This window comes from Pleurodeles waltl, chromosome 8, assembly GCF_031143425.1.
Source record: "Pleurodeles waltl isolate 20211129_DDA chromosome 8, aPleWal1.hap1.20221129, whole genome shotgun sequence".
In the NCBI taxonomy this organism is placed as follows: Eukaryota; Metazoa; Chordata; class Amphibia; order Caudata; family Salamandridae; genus Pleurodeles; species Pleurodeles waltl.
The window spans coordinates 1,149,324,598-1,149,346,999 of NC_090447.1; the positions used below are offsets into that span (position 1 = coordinate 1,149,324,598).

The 22,402-nt window shown below is 47.7% G+C and overlaps 1 protein-coding gene across 1 annotated transcript in view; it reads left to right on the plus strand.

Moving 5' to 3' along the window:
• Positions 1-22,402, plus strand: part of SUCLA2 (succinate-CoA ligase ADP-forming subunit beta) — a 440,896-nt gene that overhangs the window by 44,372 nt on the left and 374,122 nt on the right. The window contains exon 2 of the mRNA XM_069205385.1: positions 21,475-21,652. Coding sequence (XP_069061486.1) covers positions 21,475-21,652 — 178 coding nt within the window. The remainder of the gene's footprint in view (positions 1-21,474; positions 21,653-22,402) is intronic.

A 22,402-nucleotide genomic window follows, 5' to 3' on the forward strand; every position in this document is an offset into this window, starting at 1 on the left:
ATTCACTCTAGACAGTCGCACAAAGGGAGCTGAGGTGTGTCCTACATATCCTGATGGGTCTTCCTGGGCTAGAGTGGAGGGAGGAGCTGACACTTGCACCTTAATGGGGCTGTGCCACCTGCCCTTACACAATCTAGTCTCCAACCCCATGGAGTGTGTCTTGGGCCAGGACAGGGACTGGACTTTGCTTTCTGGATCCTGCTTTCCAAGGTTCTCCAAGAGCTTGAACTGAGCTTGCTTACTATTGTGAAGTCTCAGGGACATCAAAAACTTCATCTGGCAGTGGCTGGGCTCTTCTGCTTAGAGTCCTTACTTACCAAATGGTGCCAAATCCAGTCCCTGGGCCCTTGGATGTCGAAGCTGGTGACCTGAAGAAAAATCCACGCACTGCAGCTGTTGTGGCTGAGAAATCGATGCAGCGCCTGCACCTCAGCTGAAAAATTGTCACGGCGCCGGAGGAATCGCCGCATTGCTTGTTTCAGCATGGATCCATCATTGCTGTGCATCAAGATTTTTTTATGCATTGTCCCTGGGCGTCAAATCATCAGCATCACTGCAAGGAACCAAGGCTGTGTAGCTGGAAATCGACATATCGCCTACCCATTGGGGGAAAGAATTGACGCACGGCCTCACTTGCGAGTAAGGAATTGACGTATCACTTGCTTTCCTGCATATCACCTCTTCTGCAGCTTTTTGACGCATACCAGAAACTTTGTGCTAAAACAACGCATCCATTGATTCCTATCGATTAATACTCTTAACTTTAAAAATTGATATCTTTTCTTGTGTGTGTTAGATTTTTGTTGTTTTAGTTTTGTTTAACTTGGATAAATATTGGCTATTTTTTTCTAAACTGGTGTGTGTCTGTGTACACGTACGTGTGTACAAATATTTAGCACATTGCCTCTGAAATAAGCCTAACTACTTGAGCCACGCTACCAAGGGGGTGAGCAGGGGTTATCCTAGATGTGCGAATTCCTTACCCTGACTAGAGTGAGGGTCCCTACTTGGACAGGGTGTAATCCGACTGCCAGCTAGAGACCCCATTTCTAATAACATTTATGACATATAGTTCACAACAACAGCAGCTTTCAATGAGGACACCCTTTAGAATTGAAATTCTTCAGGTGAAAGTTATTTTTCAAGCTCCTGTACAAGTTTGTTCCTGTACTTGTTTGGTTGCAGCATCTCACTAAATAATGCGTTTGTTTGATGAAGATCATGTGACAGAATGTCCCTGATAAATTCACCCCTTTCTTTTGCTACATCCACGTCTGTGTGCTTGCAAAAGTTTTTTTGTAGCCTGATTTTTCGTGGCTGGTTGGAGGAAACTCTTACAATGGCAATTAAAGCGTGGACGTTTAGCTTTAGTAATTATGTCAAACAGCTTTTTCTCTTTCAATACAACTCTTAACTGCTTCAGTTCTGCATATAGTTTCAATCCATGTTCCAGGAGATCTAGTAGACTTGTCTTTATATCGTTATCCACATATTGTTTGGTCACAAAATTGTGTAGTTGCCCAGGCTCCATTCATTCACAGAGTTTTCCTTGCTGCTGCATGAAATGAAGAAGGCTGTCAACATGATTATTAAAACGTTCCTCTCTCTTTCCCACAAGTTCGTGGTGAGGAACAGTTTCACAGTGGTCTGTTAAGCTTTTACTTTGTCATCTCTCTGAAAACATTGCAACTAGAAAGGACTTTATGGTAAACTAGCTGCCACTGAGCAGCATATTTACTTTTACATGTCTGACCAACAATTCTGTTGGAGCTTTTCTGTGATCTCTGGATCGCCTCTTCCAGTTTCTTATCTGGAACCACAGCATTGAACCTTCCCTCATTGTCTTTCACCACAAAATGTCTTTGGATTTATTTTCTGTAGAGTTATGGGTTTTTAGTCCTGTAGCTTCTTCACTCTTTGCAAATACCAGCACCTCATCTCTCAGGTAGTCTATGGAATCGAGTTTGCAAAAAACAGTAATCAGTGACTCCACAGGCTTCACGTGCAGCTTCCAATCACCTTCCTGATCAGCACGTACCATTTTTTTCACTAGAGCTATCATGTGTAAAACATCTCCTCAGTACTTGCAAAGATCTGATTATTCTATACATTCTTTGACAAACTCCACAAACTTGGTTATCTGATAGAGACATCCAGTTGCAGATTCCTTACCTTACAATTTCCCCCAGGCGTCAGTCTGGATCCGCCGATTTTTCTCGAGCAGTACTCCTGCGTGCTGTCAGGTGATGTCGGTCGACTCCTCGCTCGTCGTTGGCATCGTTGTCACCAGATGTGACATCTCAGGCCTTATATATGCACCACCCTGGTGTGCTGATGTCAGTTCTTTTCTTTCCACGCCAGGTTATGCACAGATCCGAAGAAGAGCTACCCCTCCGTCACTTTTTGACTGAACTTTCTGACTTTTGTCAACTTTTTTTGATGAGTCGAGTAGGTCGTCATGGAAGACAGGCTTAAAGCCCTGCGACTCCTGTCACTGGTTGATGTCCGTGATGGATCCGCACCTTGTGTTTTTGTGGTATTTGAAGAGCGACCACAACCCGAAGTCATGCTCTGACTGCCGGGCCATGAACCCGGAGGCTTTGATGGAGCGGTCCCTAAAGATGTTTGCGGCCTGGCGCTCTCCTCTGCGTCGCTTCCAGTTGAGAGGAAGGTCACGAGACAGCTTGCGAGCCCACACCACTCGTTGTCATCCCATTCAAAATCGTTGGGACACTTGGGTAAGCACAAGAGGAAGTCGAAGAAGCTTAAACATTCTTCGACTTCACCCTGTCGGTCGGCAACGTGGGAAACTGAGTGTCGACGCTCTAGGCCTCTGTCCTCGGAGCCTACTTCTGGGTCGGCTCCACGCCTCCCTGAGCTTCCCAGAGCTGAGCCTCTCCTTCTCAATTGAAAGAGTTTTGCGAGGCCATGCTCCTTACCTTTTGGCAGTCCAAGTCTGCTGGAGCGCCTTCGAGCCCTGCGGGGTTGGCAGGTGCTCCCTCGGGTTCCGTACCGGTGGCTTTGGCCCTGGCTCCAGAGGGCACCTAGGGATCCCTTCCTGGGTCTGAATCAGTGTTGGTTATACCCACACAACCTTCCCCGATGACGGTTCTGACAATGACGCTCCTGACGCCGCCTGGGCCCACGGTTCGCATCAATCCCTTACTCACTGCCGACTCCGACACAGAGCCTGAATGGCGTCGCTCGATACCGATTCAGACTTTGCTCCCTAGATTTGATCCTGACCCTTATTCCTATGGGTACGTGAGTATGGAGGGGGTTGCTGGACCCCTTAGAATACTATCTTGATGACCCTATGGACTGGGCTCAGGAACTGGGCGAAGCCAGTGGTCTAGATAACTCATCAGACACTGGAATGCTTTCTCCCCCTACTGTGGCTACTGAGGAGGGAACTTCTTATGCCATGGTGGTGCGGAGAGCGGCTGAGGTCCTTGACCTCGAACTGCCTTCAGTAGCTGCGAGGACTAACCTCCTGACGGAGGTGCTTCATCCCGGAGCTCCCATATCTGAACCCCTTTTGCCCTTCAGTGAAGTCCCAACTGATGTCCTACTATAGACCTGGTCCAAACCCAGCACAGGGGCTCCTGTGAATAGGACAATTTCCCGGCCCCAAGACCTAGCTTTCCTGACCCAAGACCTCACCCCTGAGAGCTGGGTTATCCAAGCCTCATCATCCCAAGGCGCGTTCCCTTCTGCACCCCCAGATAGGGAATCGGAGGCTAGACCATCTTGGGAAGATGTTTTCTTCCTCTAGCCTGTCATTGTGGTCTGCGAACACTGTATGCCCTGTGGGCCGCTCTACCCATACTTTATGGGATACGGTTGCCCAAGTGCTGCCGCAGGTTCCCGAGGAGGCCCGAACCATTCTCTCCTAAGCTGTTTCTGATGAGCGAGACACAGCTAAGTTCATAATCCATTGTGATCTGGATATGGATGACTCTCTGGGCAGATGGGTTGCTTTGACGGTGGCCTTGAGGAGCCATGCTTGGTTGAGAACATCTAGCTTTTTTGAGATGTCTAATCCACCTTTATGGACATGCCCTTCGATCGCACCTGTCTCTTCGGAATCAAAGCAGACTCCAGCGCTTTAAGGAGCCTCTGGCTACAGCTGAGTCCCTATGCCTCGCAGCTTCTCCTCGCGCACCTCAGTCTGCTTTCCGCCCCTTTCGTGGCTACAGGACCATCACGTCAGACAGGTGGGTTCTGCAAATTGCCCTAAGGGGCTACTCCCTCCCCTTCGAGACTACCCGTCCGCCCCTACCACCATCCTACAATCGCATGACTAAGGATCACCTGGCACTTTTGTGAGGATGTTTCGGCTCTCTTTGCCAAGAGAGCCATAGAGAGAGTCCCAGTGCCAGTAGTAGGTCATAGTTGTTATTCCCGCTACTTCCTGGTACCCAAGAAGAATTAGGGTCCTCACCCTATTCTAGACCTCGGTCCCTCAATCTCTTCCTCAGAAAGAAGACGTTCTGCCTGGACCCAGGAGACTGGATGATAGTGTTGGAGTTGCAGGCCGCTTATTTTCACTTCCCCGTCCTGCTGGCCCACAGACTTTACTTGTGGTTCACAGGGGGCCTCTAGCACTTTCAGTTAACCGTACTCCCTTTTGGCCTTACCAGTGCCCCTCTGGTGTTCACCAAGGTAATGGTGTTGGTTGCAGCTCACCTGCAGATGACTGGCTATTGAAGGTGGGCTCACCCCAGGGTGCTGTGTCCCACCTCAAGACTACGGCAGACTTCCTGCATTCGCTGAGGTTCACTAAAATGTGCTGAAGTCACACCTGACTCCCTCTCAGACGCTCCCTTCCATCTGAGCTTTTCTTGACCGTGTAGTTTTGGGCTTATCCTCCCAAGTGGCGAGTCCAGGATATTCAGGCTGTGATATCGATGTTTCAGCCTCTGTCTTGGATTTTATTGAGAGGGACTCTGAGGCTGCTGGGTCTCATGGCCTCCTGCATCCTGCTAGTGTCTAATGCCAGATGGCATATCCAGGCTCTGCAGTGGGATCTGAAGTCCCAGTGGGTGCAGCATCAGGGAAATCTCTCTAACATGGTCCAGATCTCTGAGGGAACTGTGCAAGATGTGCAGTGGTGGCTTACGCACCGCGATTGGGTCAGAGGCAGATCCCTCTCCCTTCCTCAACCAGATCTGACAGTAGTGACAGATGGGTCACTACTGGGATGGGGTGACCGCATGGGAGAGGTGGAAATCAAAGGCGCCTGGTCTCCGGCAGAGTCCGGGCTCCACATCAATCTCTTGGAGCTCCGGCGATCATACTGGCACTGAAAGCATTCTTTTCCTCTGTCAAAGGGAAAGTGGTGCAGGCGTTCACGGACAACACCACTGCCATGTGGTACTGCAGCAAGTAGGGTGGGGTGGAGTCGTGGACCCTATGTGAGGAGGCTCTGCGCCTCTGGACATAGCTGGAACAGCAGGGCATATCCCTGGTGGTCCATCATCTGGCGAACGCTCTGAATGCCATAGCTGACTAACTCAGCTGACAGTGCCTGGTAGATCTTGAATGACGTCTCCTTCTGGAGGCGGCACAAGGTCTCTTTCAACAGTGGGTAGAGCCTTGGTTAGATCTGTTTGCGTCCGTAGAGAATGCAGTGTCAGCAGTTTTGCACGTTGTAATTTCCAAAGTGGCACTTGCATGGCGATGTGCTTCATCTTGAGTGGAGCTCAGGCCTCCTGTACACCTCTTCCCCCCCATACCACTTTACTCAAAGTAGCAAGAAGATGAAGAACAACCAATCCAAGTAATCCTTGTGGCTCAGGACTGGGAAGAGTCAGGTATCCTGAGCTATTGAGCGCAGCCATTGATCCTCCGATCAGACTGCCTCTTCGGGAGGATCTTCTTTCTCAGGGGGATGGTTCTCCACCCAAACCTATTCAGTCTCCACCTTCTTGAGTGGAGATTAAGCGGTGGCAATAGACAGCTTTTGGCCTCATGTGTTAAGTCTGTAGCATTATCTTGGCCTCCACCAAAACGGTATACGCCTGTCGAAGGAACAAATTTGTGGCATGGTGCACAGCCAAGTCTGTTGACCCGCTTTTTGCTCCTCTTTGTTTGGTCCTCCCGTATGTACCTTCTTTGGCCCAACAGGGTTCTGCTCTGGGCACCCTTAAAGGTTATTTGTACGCTATCTCTGCCATTTGAGATTACCTTATTTGTCTCCTATTGTCACTAGGTTTCTTAAGGTCTTACCCGGATGTTTCCTCCTTCACCATTTAACATGCCCCACTGGGACTTGAAACTGGTTCTGACATTCCATATGTGTGCTTCTTTTGAGCAACTTCATAATTGACCTCTCGCACTTTTGACACTGAAGACAGCCTTTCTTGTGACCATTACCTTTGCCTGTAGGGTGAGCGAGCTGCAGACTTTGTCATATAAGCCACCCTACTTTACCATCCACCCTGACAGAGGTGCTACGAACACAGGCCTCCTTTCTACCGAAAGTGGTCACACCCTTCCATGTAGGCCAGTCCATCACATTATCTACTTTGTATGCACCCCGCATCCTTTTAAGGAATAGGAGAGACTCCAAAAAGAATGTTGGTGTTCTTTCTTGATCGTACCAGAGTTCCGCGTGGATGATCAACTCTTTATTGGCCATGTGGGTGCACAGAAAGGTCGGGCAGTGCAGAAGAGAACCATCTCTTCATGGGTCGTTCTCTGCATCAAACCACACATTGGCAAAGAAACAACCCCTGGAGGGTTTGCCTGCTCATTCCACCAGAGCAACAGCTGCAACTACTGTGTTAGCACATTGAGTTCCAGTACTGGACATTTGCCAGGCAGCAATGTGGACAGTTGGGTCTGAAGGGACCAGTACTTTGCCCTTTCGGTCCTGCAGGACTTCCTAGTATGATCTTAGTTCACCAAACCACCTATGGGGATGGTATTGCAAATAGAAATCTCTATCGGGTGAACAAGTTAATTACCTTGGGTAGCAAATGATCTGTTAGAGACATAGGCCCTCATTCTGACCTTGGCGGGCGGCGGAGGCCGCCCGCCAAAGTCCCGCCGTCAGGTTACCGTTCCGCGGTCGAAAGACCGCGGCGGTAATTCTGACTTTCCCGCTGGGCTGGCGGGCGGTCGCCTTCAGACCGCCAGCCAGCCCAGCGGGAAAGAGGCTTCCACGATGAAGCCGGCTCGGAATCGAGCCGGCGGAGTGGAAGCTGTGCGACGGGTGCAGTTGCACCCGTCGCGTATTTCACTGTCTGCGCAGCAGACAGTGAAATACATGTAGGGGCCCTCTTACGGGGGCCCCTGCAGTGCCCATGCCAGTGGCATGGGCACTGCAGGGGCCCCCAGGGGCCCCGCGACCCCCCCTACCGCCATCCGGATCTCGGCGGTCCGACCGCCGGGATCTGGATGGCGGTAGGGGGGGTCGGAATCCCCGTTGCGGTGCAGCAAGCTGCGCCGCCGCGGAGGATTCAATGGGGCCGCGGTACACTGGCGGGACCCCGCCAGTGGTGCCGGTCCGACCGCGGCTTTACCGCCGCGGTCGGAATCCCCATTGGAGCACCGCCGGCCTGTCGGCGGTGCTCCCGCGGTCCTCCGCCCTAGCGGTCAAAGACCGCCAGGGTCAGAATGACCACCATATTCTAGTTGCAGATTACTTACCGACCCACCCATCCTTTCCGCTCTGCGAACTGATTTCTAGGGTCAGGGACTTCTCTATTAGGGCCCTAGTTTTGGTACACCAAGGTAAGTGTTCTTCATGGCTTTGTGCCTCTGGCATGGAAAGTCGTGAGAAGGAACTGATGTCAGCGTGCTGGGGTGTCGTCTATATACAGCCTGCAAAGTCACATCCAGTGACCATGACGCCTACGACCAATGCTGAGTCGACTGACGGTGTGCAGAGGTACTGCTCGAGAAAAATATCCAGATCCAGGCGGACGCCCGGGGAAATTTTGAGGTAAGAAATCTTCAACTAGAATTTGTCTCTCTCAGATAATTTGTTACAGAAGGTAAGTAACTTGTTCTTCAGGTTTTCTGATTTTGAACTGTGTATTGAACATTGCCTAACTTTGCATTACACGTTTTGAATGAAGTGCACCCTGTATCTTGTTCACTTCTGAGATAAGATATTCAAAACCTAATTTGTCATTCTTGTTCCAGAAAGCATTCCAACACAGTATTTCTAAAGCCTCAGACATGATGAGCATATCTCGTAATGAACGAGCATAATGAGTTCTGCTCAGTACTGACTGGGCAGTTTTGCTTCCAAAGATTTCAGCATCAATAAGTGCATTGTCTATGCCACATCCACCGAGATAACTTTTTGCACACTGCAATACAACTAAATGCCCATCATTAGATGAACAGGGATGTGAAATTCCTATCGCCTGATGCCCGGGACATATTGTTTGGGGTCAAGGGCTACAAGTTTTCATGTTTATTTTGTCCTTGGGACAAGTAGGCCCAACCCCCTGCAGCAAACCCTTTGGCTGTCAGTTTTCAGAGAAGGGAATTGTCTGCAGTTGAGGTAATGTGTGTCCAAATGTTAATGCTGTTCGAACTGGTATTTATGGTTCATTAATTAAAAGCCTTCATTATTAGGGTCAGCGCTGTGAATAAATGTTTTAAGGTCACACTGCACTACTGGCAGTGGCTACAGTAAAAAAAAAAAAAAAGTGTACACACTTGTTTGAAAGGTTTAACAGTATGAGACTAAGTATAATGCTCCCAGAATGCTCTCGGATTAGATGCAAATGTATGCAGCAGCTTGTAAGCAAGAGTGATTTTTTTGCTTTCAAAATTCAATGCTCTGAAAAAACGTTTCACTTCTATGAAAGATGCTATTTCTTTGAAGCGTCATGTAGTAAAAATATGTTGGCGCATGCTAGTATTTCCAAAAAATATTCTTAAAGGAAAGCCAGTGTAACCATTTTCAAAAAGAGTATAAAAAGCATAAAAATAAACAAGCACTGGCAAAGCCAACCAATCTGACATTTTTTTTGTGAGTCTTTTGGTTTTGTCAATGCTTTCCTTGTTTTGAAATTGCTTTTGTAACACTTTATGGTTGTGGGAGCTGCTAGGCCCATACAGTTGCAACAAACACTGGCAAAAAGAAAAAAAGGTTTTTGGTCTCAAAAAGCACACATTGCCACTATTGGTGTTAAAAAGGCCCCGCAGGCCCCTCCCAGGGGGCCCCCCTCAGCACAGCACCTGCTCTGAGTTAGTTTGGAGAGAGTGGCCCGCCATATTCTTTGCAGGGGGACCCCCTCCAGTTTCATTACGACACTGATTGCACCAGTGGTTCCTGGGACTGCACAAAACTACTTTGTGTGCCAATATACTCCTTGTGGAAGAGCAGAATGCAATCACTCACAGTAAAGCCAGCCAATAGATAGAGAAATAGATGTTTATTAAAAACAAAGGCCCAAGTTTAAGGATGGCCTTTTAGCATAATTTTTCTGACGCTAATGTGGCATTAGTTTGCCAAAAACGCTGCACCATTTCTACAAAGTGGCACAATGCATGCACTGCACCACTTGTTGACCATTTGTGCCACATTATGCATGCGGCATGCATAATGTATGCAAGGGGGTGTTCTGGCACAAGGAGGCACGCAAAAATGGGTCAATGAAGTCTACAAGATTTCATTGTGACATTTTTGGTGTCATTTTAACGACTGCTTAAAGCAGGCGCTAAAAGAACACACCCTTTGGAATCAATAGGCCTCCTTGCAATTTGCTCTACTAGCGTCAGAAGATTTGACGCTAGTGGAGCAAAGCGCCACGGTAGCATAAAAAGTTTGACACTATTGTACCTAATTCCGCCATGGTACACTGTATCTTAAATAGTAGGGTTAGGGAGGCGCAAGAAAAGTGGTGCTGTTAGAAATGGGGTCTTTGGTTGACAGTCAGGTTACCCCCTGTTCAAGCAAGGACTCTCACTCTAGTCAGGGTAAAAGAGAATCACCCTCAGCTAACACCTGCTTACCCCCTTGGTAGCTTGGCAGAGCAGTAGGCTTAACTTCAGAGCGCTAGGTGTAAAGTATTTGTACCAACACACCCAGTAACTTCATGAAAACACTACAAAATGACACAACACCAGTTTAGAAAAATAGGAAATATTTATCTAAACAAAACAAGACCAAAACGACAAAAATCCGACATACACAAGTAAAGCGCTTCGACGCCTCGTCAGGGGTAGTAAGCGCTATATAAATACGATTACAATACAATACAATACAAGTCAAGTTATGAATTTGTAAAGATTAAACTCAAAAATGATGCTTAGAAACAAAAATGCTTCGATGGGATGTTAACACGGCGTCGTGACGGAGTCGTTCCCAACAAGCTGACAACAGCGGCGCCGGACACGGAGTCGTGTAGACCCCCAAGTACAGTACCTTTGGTGAAGAGTGAAAACAAGCCGATGCGCGAAGTCGGGAATCGTGGCGTCTGTGCGAAACGTTGAATCCGTGCACTTCGAGCGGCATCGGTCACGACGTGGTGCGGCGACTTCCACGGAGTCGCGGACTTCAGCAGGGCTGCTGCGGTGTCGGGCCTGCGAAGAGCGTCACGTTCCAGCGAAGGTCACGGCGTCAGGTGCAGGCGGCGTTACCGGATTCAGCAGCGGCGTTGGTCCGAAGTCGATTTCCGTGGATTCCACCAGCTTTCCTTTCAAGGGCCCAGGGACTGGATAGGGCACCACTTGTCGGGGCAGGAGTCTCCCCAGAGACTGCAGGTGCTGGCAGAGAGAAGTCTTTGCTGTCCCTGAGACTTCAAACAACAGGAGGCAAGCTCTAACTCAAGCCCTTGGAGATTTCTTCACAAGATGGAAGGCACACAAAGTCCAGTCTTTGCCCTCTTACTCTGGCAGAAGCAGCACTGCAGGAAAGCTCCACAAAGCACAGTCACAGGCAGGGCAGCACTTCTTCCTCAGCTATCAGCTCTTCTCCAGGCAGAGGTTCGTCTTGGTTCCAGAAGTGTTTCTAAAGTCTGTAGATTTGGGTGCCCTTCTTATACCCATTTTAGTCTTTGAAGTCACCTTTCTTCAAAGGGGACTCACACCTACTTGTGAAATCCTGCCTTGCCCAGGCAAGGCCTCAGACACACACCAGGGGGTTGGAGCCGGCATTGTCAGAGGCAGGCACAGTCCTTTCAGATGAGTGACCACTCCACCCCTCCCTCCTAGCAGAGATGGCTAATCAGGAAATGCAGGTTACACCCCAGCCCCCTTTGTGTCACTGTCTAGTGCGAGGTGAAAAACAACCCAGCTGTCAAACTGACCCAGACAGGGAATCCACACACAAGGCAGAGTCACAGAATGGTTTAAGCTAGAAAATGCTCACTTTCTAAAAGTGGCATTTTCAAACGCACAATCTTAAAATCAACTTTACTAAAAGATGTATTTTTTAATTGTGAGTTCAGGGACCCCAAACTCCACATGTCCATCTACTCTCTAGGGGAATCTACACTTTAATCATATTTAAAGGTAGCCCCCATATTATCCTCTGAGAGAGACAGGCCTTGCAACGGTGAAAAACGAAATTGGCAGTATTTCACTGTCAGGACATATAAACCACATTACTATATGTCCTACCTTATCCATACACTGCACCCTGCCCTTGGGGCTACCTAGGGCCTACCTTAGGGGTGACTTACATGTAAGAAAAGGGAAGGTTTAGGCCTGACAAGTGGGTACACTTGCCAAGTCGAATTTACAGCGTAAAAATACACACACAGACACTGCATTGGCAGGTCTGGAACATGATTACAGAGCTACTTATGTGGGTGGAACAACCAGTGCTGCAGGCCCACTAGTAGCATTTGATTTACAGGCCCTGGCACCTCTAGTGCACCTTACTAGGGACTTACTAGTAAATCAAATAGGCCAATCATGGATAAACCAATTACATACAATTTACACGGAGAGCATTTGCACTTTAGCACTGGTTAGCAGTGGTAAAGTGCTCAGAGTTAAAAAACCAACAGCGACAGGTCAGAAAAAATAGGAGGCAGGAGGCAAAAAGATTCAGGATGACCCTGCATAAGCAAAAGTCCAACACGACCCCCTACCAGCCTAAAGCCAGAGGAGAACAATCAATACCTTGATGCACTTCCCTGATTGGGGCGATAGAACAAGGACCCAGGCCCACAACAGCAGGGGCATGTTCCAGTTGCTACCCCTTCCTGACTCCAGTTGGATCCCTCTGTCCATACTCTCAGGGCCCACTAAGCTAACCCATGGGGAACCCTTCTCCACATCTGCAGACACCATCTGTGCAGCACCTAACTTTACTTTGCTCACAGATGTATTGCAATGGGCAGATAGTACCACCAGGGCCAACACAGTGGTGTTGCCCACTCCACCCCTGGGGTGTGACTCTCGTCGTCCCCCCCCCCCCCCCAGGGGCAACTCTGTCCACCAGGACAGCAAGCCAAAGTGGTCCCAGACAACTGTCAGGGATGAGAGCCCGACCTCGGGCCTCTCCAAGCACTGTGACTGCGGAGAGTGGGGGGCAGTAGCCCCAGGTGCCTGACACCCTTTGACCACTCTCCCTTCCACCAGGTCAGAGAAGATAACCTGACCCTGGTCCTCCCCTCTGGGGCTCTGTACCCTCCCCCAGGAGCGGCACCCCGAGAGTAAAGAATTGTCAGGGTACTTGTAGAAGCAGTCCTGCACAATTCTTCCACCAGTGCAGGGATGTTAACCTGCAAGTGATCCTCCAACCTGGGGTCTGTACCTTCAGGTTGGACCAGGGCCAGGGGTGAGGCTTCCCTCCCCCTGCCCTCTCTTCTGGGGTCCTGAACCACCCAACTAGAAGTGGCCCCCCCAGAAGACAACATGGTAGGGGAACTGTTAGCAGTAGACCCTTCCTCCAGGTCAGGGGGGACACCCTGAACCTGGCCTTCCAATTCAGGGTCTGTACCCTTAGATTTCTCTGGGGTCAGGGGTGAGTCTTTCTCTCCCCTTCCCCTACTCTCAGGGTTCTGCACCCACCCCTCAGGGAGAGTACCCCTTGAAATCACACCAGGGGGGGTGATTGGGTAAATCCCCCCCTCCCCCCTTCAGGTCCGTGTTTATCCCCTGCACCGGATCCTCCAGTCCAGGGTCTGTACCCACAGACTGGACCACTGCCTGGCAACCCAGGAATTCCTGGGGGGCATACCTAGCACCCACCAGGTCAGAGTTTACCCTCTGAACCTGATCATCCAACCCAGGGTCACCACCCTGCGGTTGAACCACTGCCTGGCGCACCAGGACTTCCTTGGGAGCGCACTTACCCCCCACCAGGTCAGAATTTACCTCCTGAACCTGATCATTCAACCCAGAGTCACCACCCTGTGGTTGAACCACTGCCTGGCACACCAGGACTTCCTGGGGGGTATACCTACCCCCCACCAGGTCAGAGTTTACCCTCTGAAGCTGGTCATCCAACCCAGAGTCACCACCCTGCGGTTGAACCATTGCCTGGCACACCAGGACTTCCAGGGGGGCACACTTACCCCCCTCAAGGGACACACTGTCCCGAAGGGCCACACAAGAGTCTGGCTGGCGCAGGTCTCCTGACCTCTGCCCATCTGACAGAGTCTGGATTCCCCCCCAACCCAGAAATGGTCTCACCAAGGTCATTCATGTGGGGCTGTCAGAGCTGACCCCTGACCCTCCAGGTTCTCCACTGGGGTCCGCAACCCCCTCTCAACCCTCTGTCTGGCCTTCTGCACCCCCTCACTAGGAGTGGTACTGCCAGACACCAGAACTGGTGGGGCGCTGGCTACAGCTGCCCCCCCAAGTTCTCCTGACACTGTGGGATCTCCCTCAACAGATGGCCCTATGGTACAGGCTAGGCTCCCCTCCTGGTGTTCCCTCATGGAACTCTCCAGGACCTGGGACCGGATCTCGGGCACCTTGGACCTCAGCCCATCCCCATTCCACCTCCTCAGAGACTGGACATGGGGTCCCTCACCCATCCCACTACACTGGGACCTACCTGGGACACTACAACCCTTCCCTACCTCACCTGGTTGGGAAATACCTAGACCACTCCTCTCAGGAGCCCCCCCAAATGCCTCTTCAGACTCTCTGGTACTCACCAAGAGGTCTGCCTCCATTGTAAGCTCCCTGGGGTCCGAGAACTCACACTCCACCTGGTGTTGGCGTAGCTCTGGAAAATAAGGACTAGACATATGCTCTCCAGCAATTACATCACTCAGCCCCTTACATGAATTAACCAAAGTACCCTTCACCCAACCATCCAGTGACTCTGCTTTAAAAAAGCACCCCACATCACCCTCCTGAGACTGGTGAGACAGCACCTGACTGTCCCTGACACTCAACCCACACTCTTCTGGGATGTCTTAACACTCCATAACCAGGACTTCGACCTGGGGGGGAAACCCTCTCCCTGTCACTCTCACCTAGAGTCAGTAGAGTGTCCCTCCCACCAGTAGGAATATGACTCCCCATGCCAGTTCCCCAATCCACCTCAGGGACCCTGTGCATCACTGGAGCTACCTCATACCCCTGAACCTCCTGGTGTGTGTTAACTCCCTCCTTCAAGTAGGGCACCACATCTCTGGGCATGTGCACTTCTTCAGCAGCACTAGATATAAAATTGTTGCTGCCACCATTCCAGCTGGATTCAGCCCTCATGACTTCCAGCTCCTTCATTTTGAGCTCATAAGCCCAAATCCTCTTTTTGATCTCTAAATCCCTCCTCCTTTCTTCCAACTCCTTCTCCCTTTGCATCCTCAACTCCTTGAACCAGCGGGCCCTCTCTGCCTGTCTGTCCTGTAACTCTTCAGGAGTCAGACCCTTGGATGACACCCTGCTACCCCTCCTGGGGACCCTCCCCCCCCAGGCGTAACAGGTACCTCCACTACACCACTGTGTATCCTCTGCACTTCCCCACCCACATTCTCCTCCTCTGTGTGCCCTCCAGCCTTCTTGATTGTCACCCAGGCCCTCTGTGCCTTTTGCAGCTCCCCCTCCCTGGTGGAGCTCTCAGTGGGACAGTCAAGATCTTTAAGGAACTGTTTCAATTTAGCAACTGAGTACTCCTTCAGTTTCTCTATTTCAAACACAGCTCCAGCTGTTGCATCTCCAGATTGAGACATGGTGGTCACAAGTGCAAAGTTCCAAAGGCAGAAAATAAGTTCCCAATGAAGTAAAAAGAATCCGTCAAGGGATCAGCAAAATCATGGAAGTAGAATAAAAAGGAGTCCTTAAGAGAAAAAGCAACAGATCACCAAACAAGTAGTATGTGGTCACGTAGTGGTCTGAACTCAAACAGTAGTGTACACTTAATTACTGTATGTCAAGTACAAATACAAGTCCAAATCCCAACCACTGATCACCAATGTTAGAAATGGGGTCTTTGGTTGACAGTCCGGTTACCCCCTGTTCAAGCAAGGACACTCACTCTAGTCAGGGTAAAAGAGAATCACCCTCAGCTAACCCCTGCTTACCCCCTTGGTAGCTTGGCAGAGCAGTAGGCTTAACTTCAGAGCGCTAGGTGTAAAGTATTTGTACCAACACACACAGTAACTTCATGAAAACACAAAAAAATGACACAACACCGGTTTAGAAAAAAAGGAAATATTTATCTAAACAAAACAAGACCAAAACTACAAAAATCCGACATACACAAGTCAAGTTATGAATTTTTAAAGATTAAACTCAAAAATAGCGCTTAGAAACAAAAATGCTTCGATGAGATGTTAACACGGCGTCGTGACGGAGTCGTTCCCAACAAGCTGACACCAGCGGCGCCGGACACGGAGTCGTGTAGACCCCCAAGTACAGTACCTTTGGTAAAGAGGGAAAACAAGCCGATGCGCGAAGTCGGGAATCGCGGCGTCTGTGCGAAACATTGAATCCGCGCACTTCGAGCGGCGTCGGTCACGACATGGTGCTGCGACTTCCACGGAGTCGCGGACTTCAGCCGGGCTGCTGCGGTGTTGGGCCTGCGAAGAGCGTCGCGTTCCAGCGAAGGTCACGGCGTCGGGTGCAGGCGGCGTTACCGGATTCAGCAGCGGCGTTGGTCCGAAGTCGTCCAAAGTCGATTTTCGTGGATTCCACCAGCTTTCCTTTCAAGGGCCCAGGGACCGGATAGGGCACCACTTGTCGGGGCAGGAGTCTCTCCAGAGACTCCAGGTGCTGGCAGAGAGAAGTCTTTGCTGTCCTTGAGACTTCAAACAACAGGAGGCAAGCTCTAACTCAAGCCCTTGGAGATTTCTTCACAAGATGGAAGGCACACAAAGTCCAGTCTTTGCCCTCTTACTCTGGCAGAAGCAGCACTGCAGGAAAACTCCACAAAGCACAGTCACAGGCAGGGCAGCACTTCTTCCTCAGCTATCAGCTCTTCTCCAGGCAGAGGTTCCTCTTGGTTCCAGAAGTGTTTCTAAAGTCTGTAGATTTGGGTGCCCTTCTTATACCCATTTTAGTCTTTGAAGTCACCTTTCTTCAAAGGGGACTCACACCTACTTGTGAAATCCTGCCTTGCCCAGGCAAGGCCTCAGACACACACCAGGGGGTTGGAGCCGGCATTGTCAGAGGCAGGCACAGTCCTTTCAGATGAGAGTGACCACTCCACCCCTCCCTCCTAGCAGAGATGGCTAATCAGGAAATGCAGGTTACACCCCAGCCCCCTTTGTGTCACTGTCTAGTGCGAAGTGAAAAACAACCCAGCTGTCAAACTGACCCAGACAGGGAATCCACAAACAAGGCAGAGTCACAGAATGGTTTAAGCTAGAAAATGCTCACTTTCTAAAAGTGGCATTTTCAAACGCACAATCTTAAAATCAACTTTACTAAAAGATGTATTTTTTAATTGTGAGTTCAGGGACCCCAAACTCCACGTCCATCTACTCTCTAGGGGAATCTACACTTTAATCATATTTAAAGGTAGCCCCCATATTATCCTATGAGAGAGACGGGCCTTGCAACAGTGAAAAACGAAATTGGCAGTATTTCACTGTCAGGACATATAAACCACATTACTATATGTCCTACCTTATCCATACACTGCACCCTGCCCTTGGGGCTACCTAGGGCCTACCTTAGGGGTGCCTTACATGTAAGAAAAGGGAAGGTTTAGGCCTAGCAAGAGGGTACACTTGCCAAGTCGAATTTACAGCGTAAAAATACACACACAGACACTGCAGTGGCAGGTCTGGGACATGATTACAGAGCTACTTATGTGGGTGGAACAACCAGTGCTGCAGGCCCACTAGTAGCATTTGATTTACAGGCCCTGGCACCTCTAGTGCACCTTACTAGGGACTTACTAGTAAATCAAATAGGCCAATCATGGATAAACCAATTACATACAATTTACACGGAGAGCATTTGCACTTTAGCACTGGTTAGCAGTGGTAAAGTGCTCAGAGTTCAAAAACCAACAGCGACAGGTCAGAAAAAATAGGAGGCAGGAGGCAAAAAGATTCGGGATGACCCTGCATAAGCAAAAGTCCAACAGGAACCAATTCTAAAGTACACCCATGGTCTATGTCTTTGAATTAGTGGCTTTCATAAATTCACAAGAACTTACAGAAGTAGACCAGGAAATCGTACTCCTAGAAAATAATTGTGAACTGTGTTTTAGCACGTGCAAATATGCATGTGTAGATTTGTTCATGTGAAAATCTATTGAGCGTTTACAAGCTCACTTTCCCTCCAACCTCTTCTTCTTCTTTTTTTTTTTTTCCTTTCCTTTCCTCCAAACCTGGAAGAACTTCTTCTTTCCAACCTTTCTCATTTATAGGAAAAGATTAGAGAAAAGCTGGTGAAAATCCTTAACCATGCAAGTTAGGTTTGCAGACTCAAAGGCATTCCAGCTCTGGAACTATTGCTTACTGCTTCCTCCAGCCCCAGTATGTAGCTCTGCGGGAAGGTGGCAAAATAAGGAAATTGCTATAGTAGGGATTGAAATTGCAAGTATTTAAGCCCTACTATAGTAGTATCCCTGACATAATCAGAGAGGCTATTATCAGAGCTCTTACATAATGAGATTGCTGCCATAATTTGTCACGCACTACATGACACCAAAGGGACAAGTAGATGTTTTTACAGGACAAGTAGATTTAAGAAGTAAGCTGCCCCGTGGACAAGTAGATATTTTAATAAATTCCACACCCCTGGATGAAAATCATCAAATTCTACTGGATTGCCTATAAAAATGTCAGCTACAATACAGAAAACACCTTCATTGCAGAAAGTTGACAGGATAGGCTGGTCTTCAAGCTGAGCACTCACATTTTGGAAATTCTTTAGAGCTGTGTATACTTTTGCGTAGTTTGTGGAAGGTGATGGTATTACTGGTAAAAACCCAACCTTCTTCAGTGGGACGGTATTATGGGAGATCAGAGCATCAATTCCAGCCCAAGGAGGGAGGAACTGGCTTTTCTTCGTCCTGCAGTATGCACTGAATAATCAAAATGATAAATTAATTTAATCAACTTTCTGGACTGCAGCATCAAGTAGAAGACGATCCATGTCCTCAGCCACTTTGAAACTTTCTGGTAGACTGGGATGTGTTGATGGCTTGTAGTGGTTTTGCACATATTGGCAAGGCAGTTGGGTTATAAGTTTGCAGCTTTGTTTGTTTATGCCTACAGCTGACGCAGCTACTTCATTGGTACAGTCTTGAAAAAGCACCACTGCAGTATCATGTGTGCTGGGTGTTCCAGACAAAGAGCTGTCTTTAAAATTATGAAGAGCAGCAATTGTCAATCTTTTCCTGGTAAAGTGACTTGGAAGTGGTGTGTTGTCGGATTCACAAGATTTTACAGCCTGAGCTGCCTCCTGCTCCGTAGTACGTCAATATAACTTGTTGATACACCAATCCTATTTATTGAAGTGATTAGTTCTCTACTTTTGCACTTGTCATAGATTGCGTGGGCAGCCGTCCTGTGTAGCGGAGTTTTCTTCTTGCCGTGATGTATTGTCTTTTCCAAACCATGTGTTATGAATTACATTTACCCAACATAAGCCTGCCGGTTCATGGGATTGTCTTCCACATCTTCGCTTAACTCTTCAAAGCCATCATTGTTGTCGGCTTGTGTTCTGAACTCAAGGACTTTAGTTTGTAACAGTTTTGCTTTGCTGATATTAAACAACGATGTAAATAAATGTTAGGACAACATCAGGCATTCTTGTTGACTCCCATGGTTTGCGAAGCTCTGGGGCATCTGAAAATTTGTCATTAAATCCAAAACCTAAATCTTTTAGGACGTTTCTTAAAATGGTTCCTGCAGATTTGACTGCGTCCTGTGGTTTTTATTTTGGCAGCAAGAACATCTAGAGTCAAAACAGCTGAGAACACCACAAGTGGCTCATTCTTTTTGTTAGACAGACAAAAATGAATTATATTATTGCACGTTCTAACCAGAAAAATCTTAATTTCATTATTATGGATCAATACACTTTTATCAGTGTTGACCATTTTTTCTCTGATCTCACTTAGTAGGAACCTGTAGCCAGCACTCGAGTGGCTTTAAAACTTCATTTGCTTTTTCAAAGAGTGCAAACTTAACTTGCGGCTAGGATCTCATAGTACATTCATAATTTCAAGTGTATGCACACATGCTGTTTGGGTGGGCATAAAAATCTGCTGCAAATTCAATCACCTTGCTATTTTGATCAGCTACCTGGGTACATAAATATATAATAAACAATTTGGTCCCTACGGTAGGGGAGTGTAACCCTTGACTACCACAGCAGTAGTTAAATAACAAAACCTCCCAAGGATGGACTTTGATCTGTAATCCATACATTTTATTTTGGTCTAATAAGCTAAAAAAAGTTTCAAACTCTCAGCATTGTACAGTGACACACAGCCTCTTGGTGTGGGTTTATTATGGAATTCCACCTGACCTCTAGACACATTCAATGCTTAATCGCTTGAGCGTTACCTCTGTTTGTGGATGTGATGGTAATAGGTCTGCCATGTGGTTTTGCACACTCCCTTTTTTCCCCCTAAGATTGCTACGGTTGTTGCAGGGTTTCTGTGCCGTTAGCAAATGGATTCCTCAGCTTTCAGAGATTGGGCTTTTTATGTGGTCATTGTATGCCACTGTACATTAAAATCATTGTTTACATTTGTCTTTTGCATTTTCTCCACTTGGTTTAAATTTGATTCTATATCCAAGGATTCGGGTTTCATGTCCACATATAGTGTGGGAGGTTTAAAGACCATTAGTGTTCAGTTTATTTAGATATTGAACACTTTGCAGAGTATTGATAAATGATTCTTCTCTACCAGGTACTTCATATACAATTATGACAAAATGATTACTTCATATACAATCATTTTATCGTGATAGGTTTCTGATTATTCTTTGAAACTTCAACAAAAAATAAATGTGGAATGCTTTTTCTTTATTTGTTTAGTGGATTTTGAACACTCATGTCATGAGTGTTGATCTAAAGATCATAGGATTTTTATCAGTCACACATGAAAATATTCCCTTGTAAATATCACTGGTGCACTTTTATGTTCACTTAATTCACTCACAGTGGGCTATCACCAATTAGGAGCACCTTAAGAATAATACTGCACAATTATCTTTGAAGTTTTAAAAGTGTTTTGCTTATTAGACTAAAATAAAATGTATTTATTACAGAACAAACTTCATCTGTGGGGCAGTTCTGTTATTTAACTACTGCTGTGGAGTCAAGGGCTACACTCCCCTCACAGGGACCAACTTCTTTGTTCTATACAGATTTGAATCAGCTGCCAACCTTCAGCAAAAAAATAAAAAAAATTACCAATATGATGGCTAAACACACATCATTATAGAGCCTGAGGAGTTAATTGTGTCTCTGGAACAGACTAGTTGACCCCCCCCCCCCCCCCAACCCCCCCCAAAAAATGTTTTGACACCAAAATGAAGTATATAAGTCTCATGGTTTCTGAAATATTTCATCATCACTGCAACACATCCGCCATTTAAAAAAATGCCGTCCAGTAAAAATTGGCCCCGGTTAGCAAATTACTTCTCTAATGTTACAAAAACACAAATCAAAAATGAAAATCTCTGGAAAACAATTTTTTATGGAGGTATATCAAGGGTCCAGTACTAAGTGGTAATCTCGAAGTCAAAAGGTTAAAAATAAACACTGCTTTTGGACATTGTCTAGTATATAGTAGGAATAAGACTTGTATGTGTTATCGCCTCATTCTTATAGTCTGCATTTTTGCAGCTGCTTAACGTGTGTTAGCAATCTAAAGCTGTACTGTTTTAATTGTTATCGACTTGCCAGTTTTTGTGTTTGAAAGCAACTTTATCTGCTCTGGATGTGCCCTAACATTTTTTATTATCTTCAGGATGCAGGGTATGTAGGTATGCAGTGCATCTTTAAATAGTGATTCATGTTGGCACAGGTGAAATTGCTGCCCTGTTTAGTATTTATAGTTTGGTTTATACAGTTAACGTGGATTTGTTTTTCAAATTAAGAGAAATATTTATCTGACTTATGCAGGTACTCGCTGGAGCATCTGGGCTGTTTAACAGTAATGGCATCCAGGTACAGCAGCAAAGGAACCTGTCCCTTCATGAATATCTCAGCATGGGGCTGCTGCAAGACGCAGGAATCTCTGTCCCAAAAGGACTTGTTGCCACTTCACCAGAGGAAGCCTTTGCAGTTGCCAAAGAAATAGGTACTTAGTGCACTTGGCCACTTAAATGTTTATTGTTGCTGTAAGACGCATGATAATGTATTCAATAATTGTGTTGTTTATAAAAACAGTAGATCTGATAGAGACTTCTAGTTGCAGATTCCTTGCCTTAGAATTTCCCCCCAGGCATCAGACTGGATCTAGAGATTTTTTCTTCGAGCAATACCCTTGCGCGTCGGTAGTCGACTCTGCGGGCATCGTTAGCATTGTAATCGCCGTGATGATGTCTGGAGTAGTACATAGACGCCTCCTCCGCGCAGTGACGGCAGTTCTTTTCTTTCTGTGCCACGCGCTGATCTAGAGAGAGCTATTCTGGTCTCTTTTTGACTGACCTTGACCTTTTTGGTGAGTTTTTTTAGGTGCGTTCAGGATGTCCCCGAAGACCAGTTTCAAACTGTGCACGGTCTGTCACTGCATGATGTCGGTGATGGATCCGCATCAGGTCTGTCTGTGGTGCCTGGAGCAGCGATCACAACCTAAAGTCATGCTCCGAGTGCCGGGCCACTCACCTGAGGCCTTGAGGGAGTGGTCCCTCAAGCTTATGGCGGCCCGACGCTCGACTGTGTAGGTCCCGGTCTCGCTCGAGGGGTCTGGAGACCGCTCGTGAAGCAACCACCATTATTCTTCCTTGAATTCTTCGAGACAAGTTAAGAAGAAGAAGTCTAAGAGATCCTGTCACCCTTCAACTTCACCTCGTCGCTCGGCTGATGCGACGCGGTAGGAGCATCTACG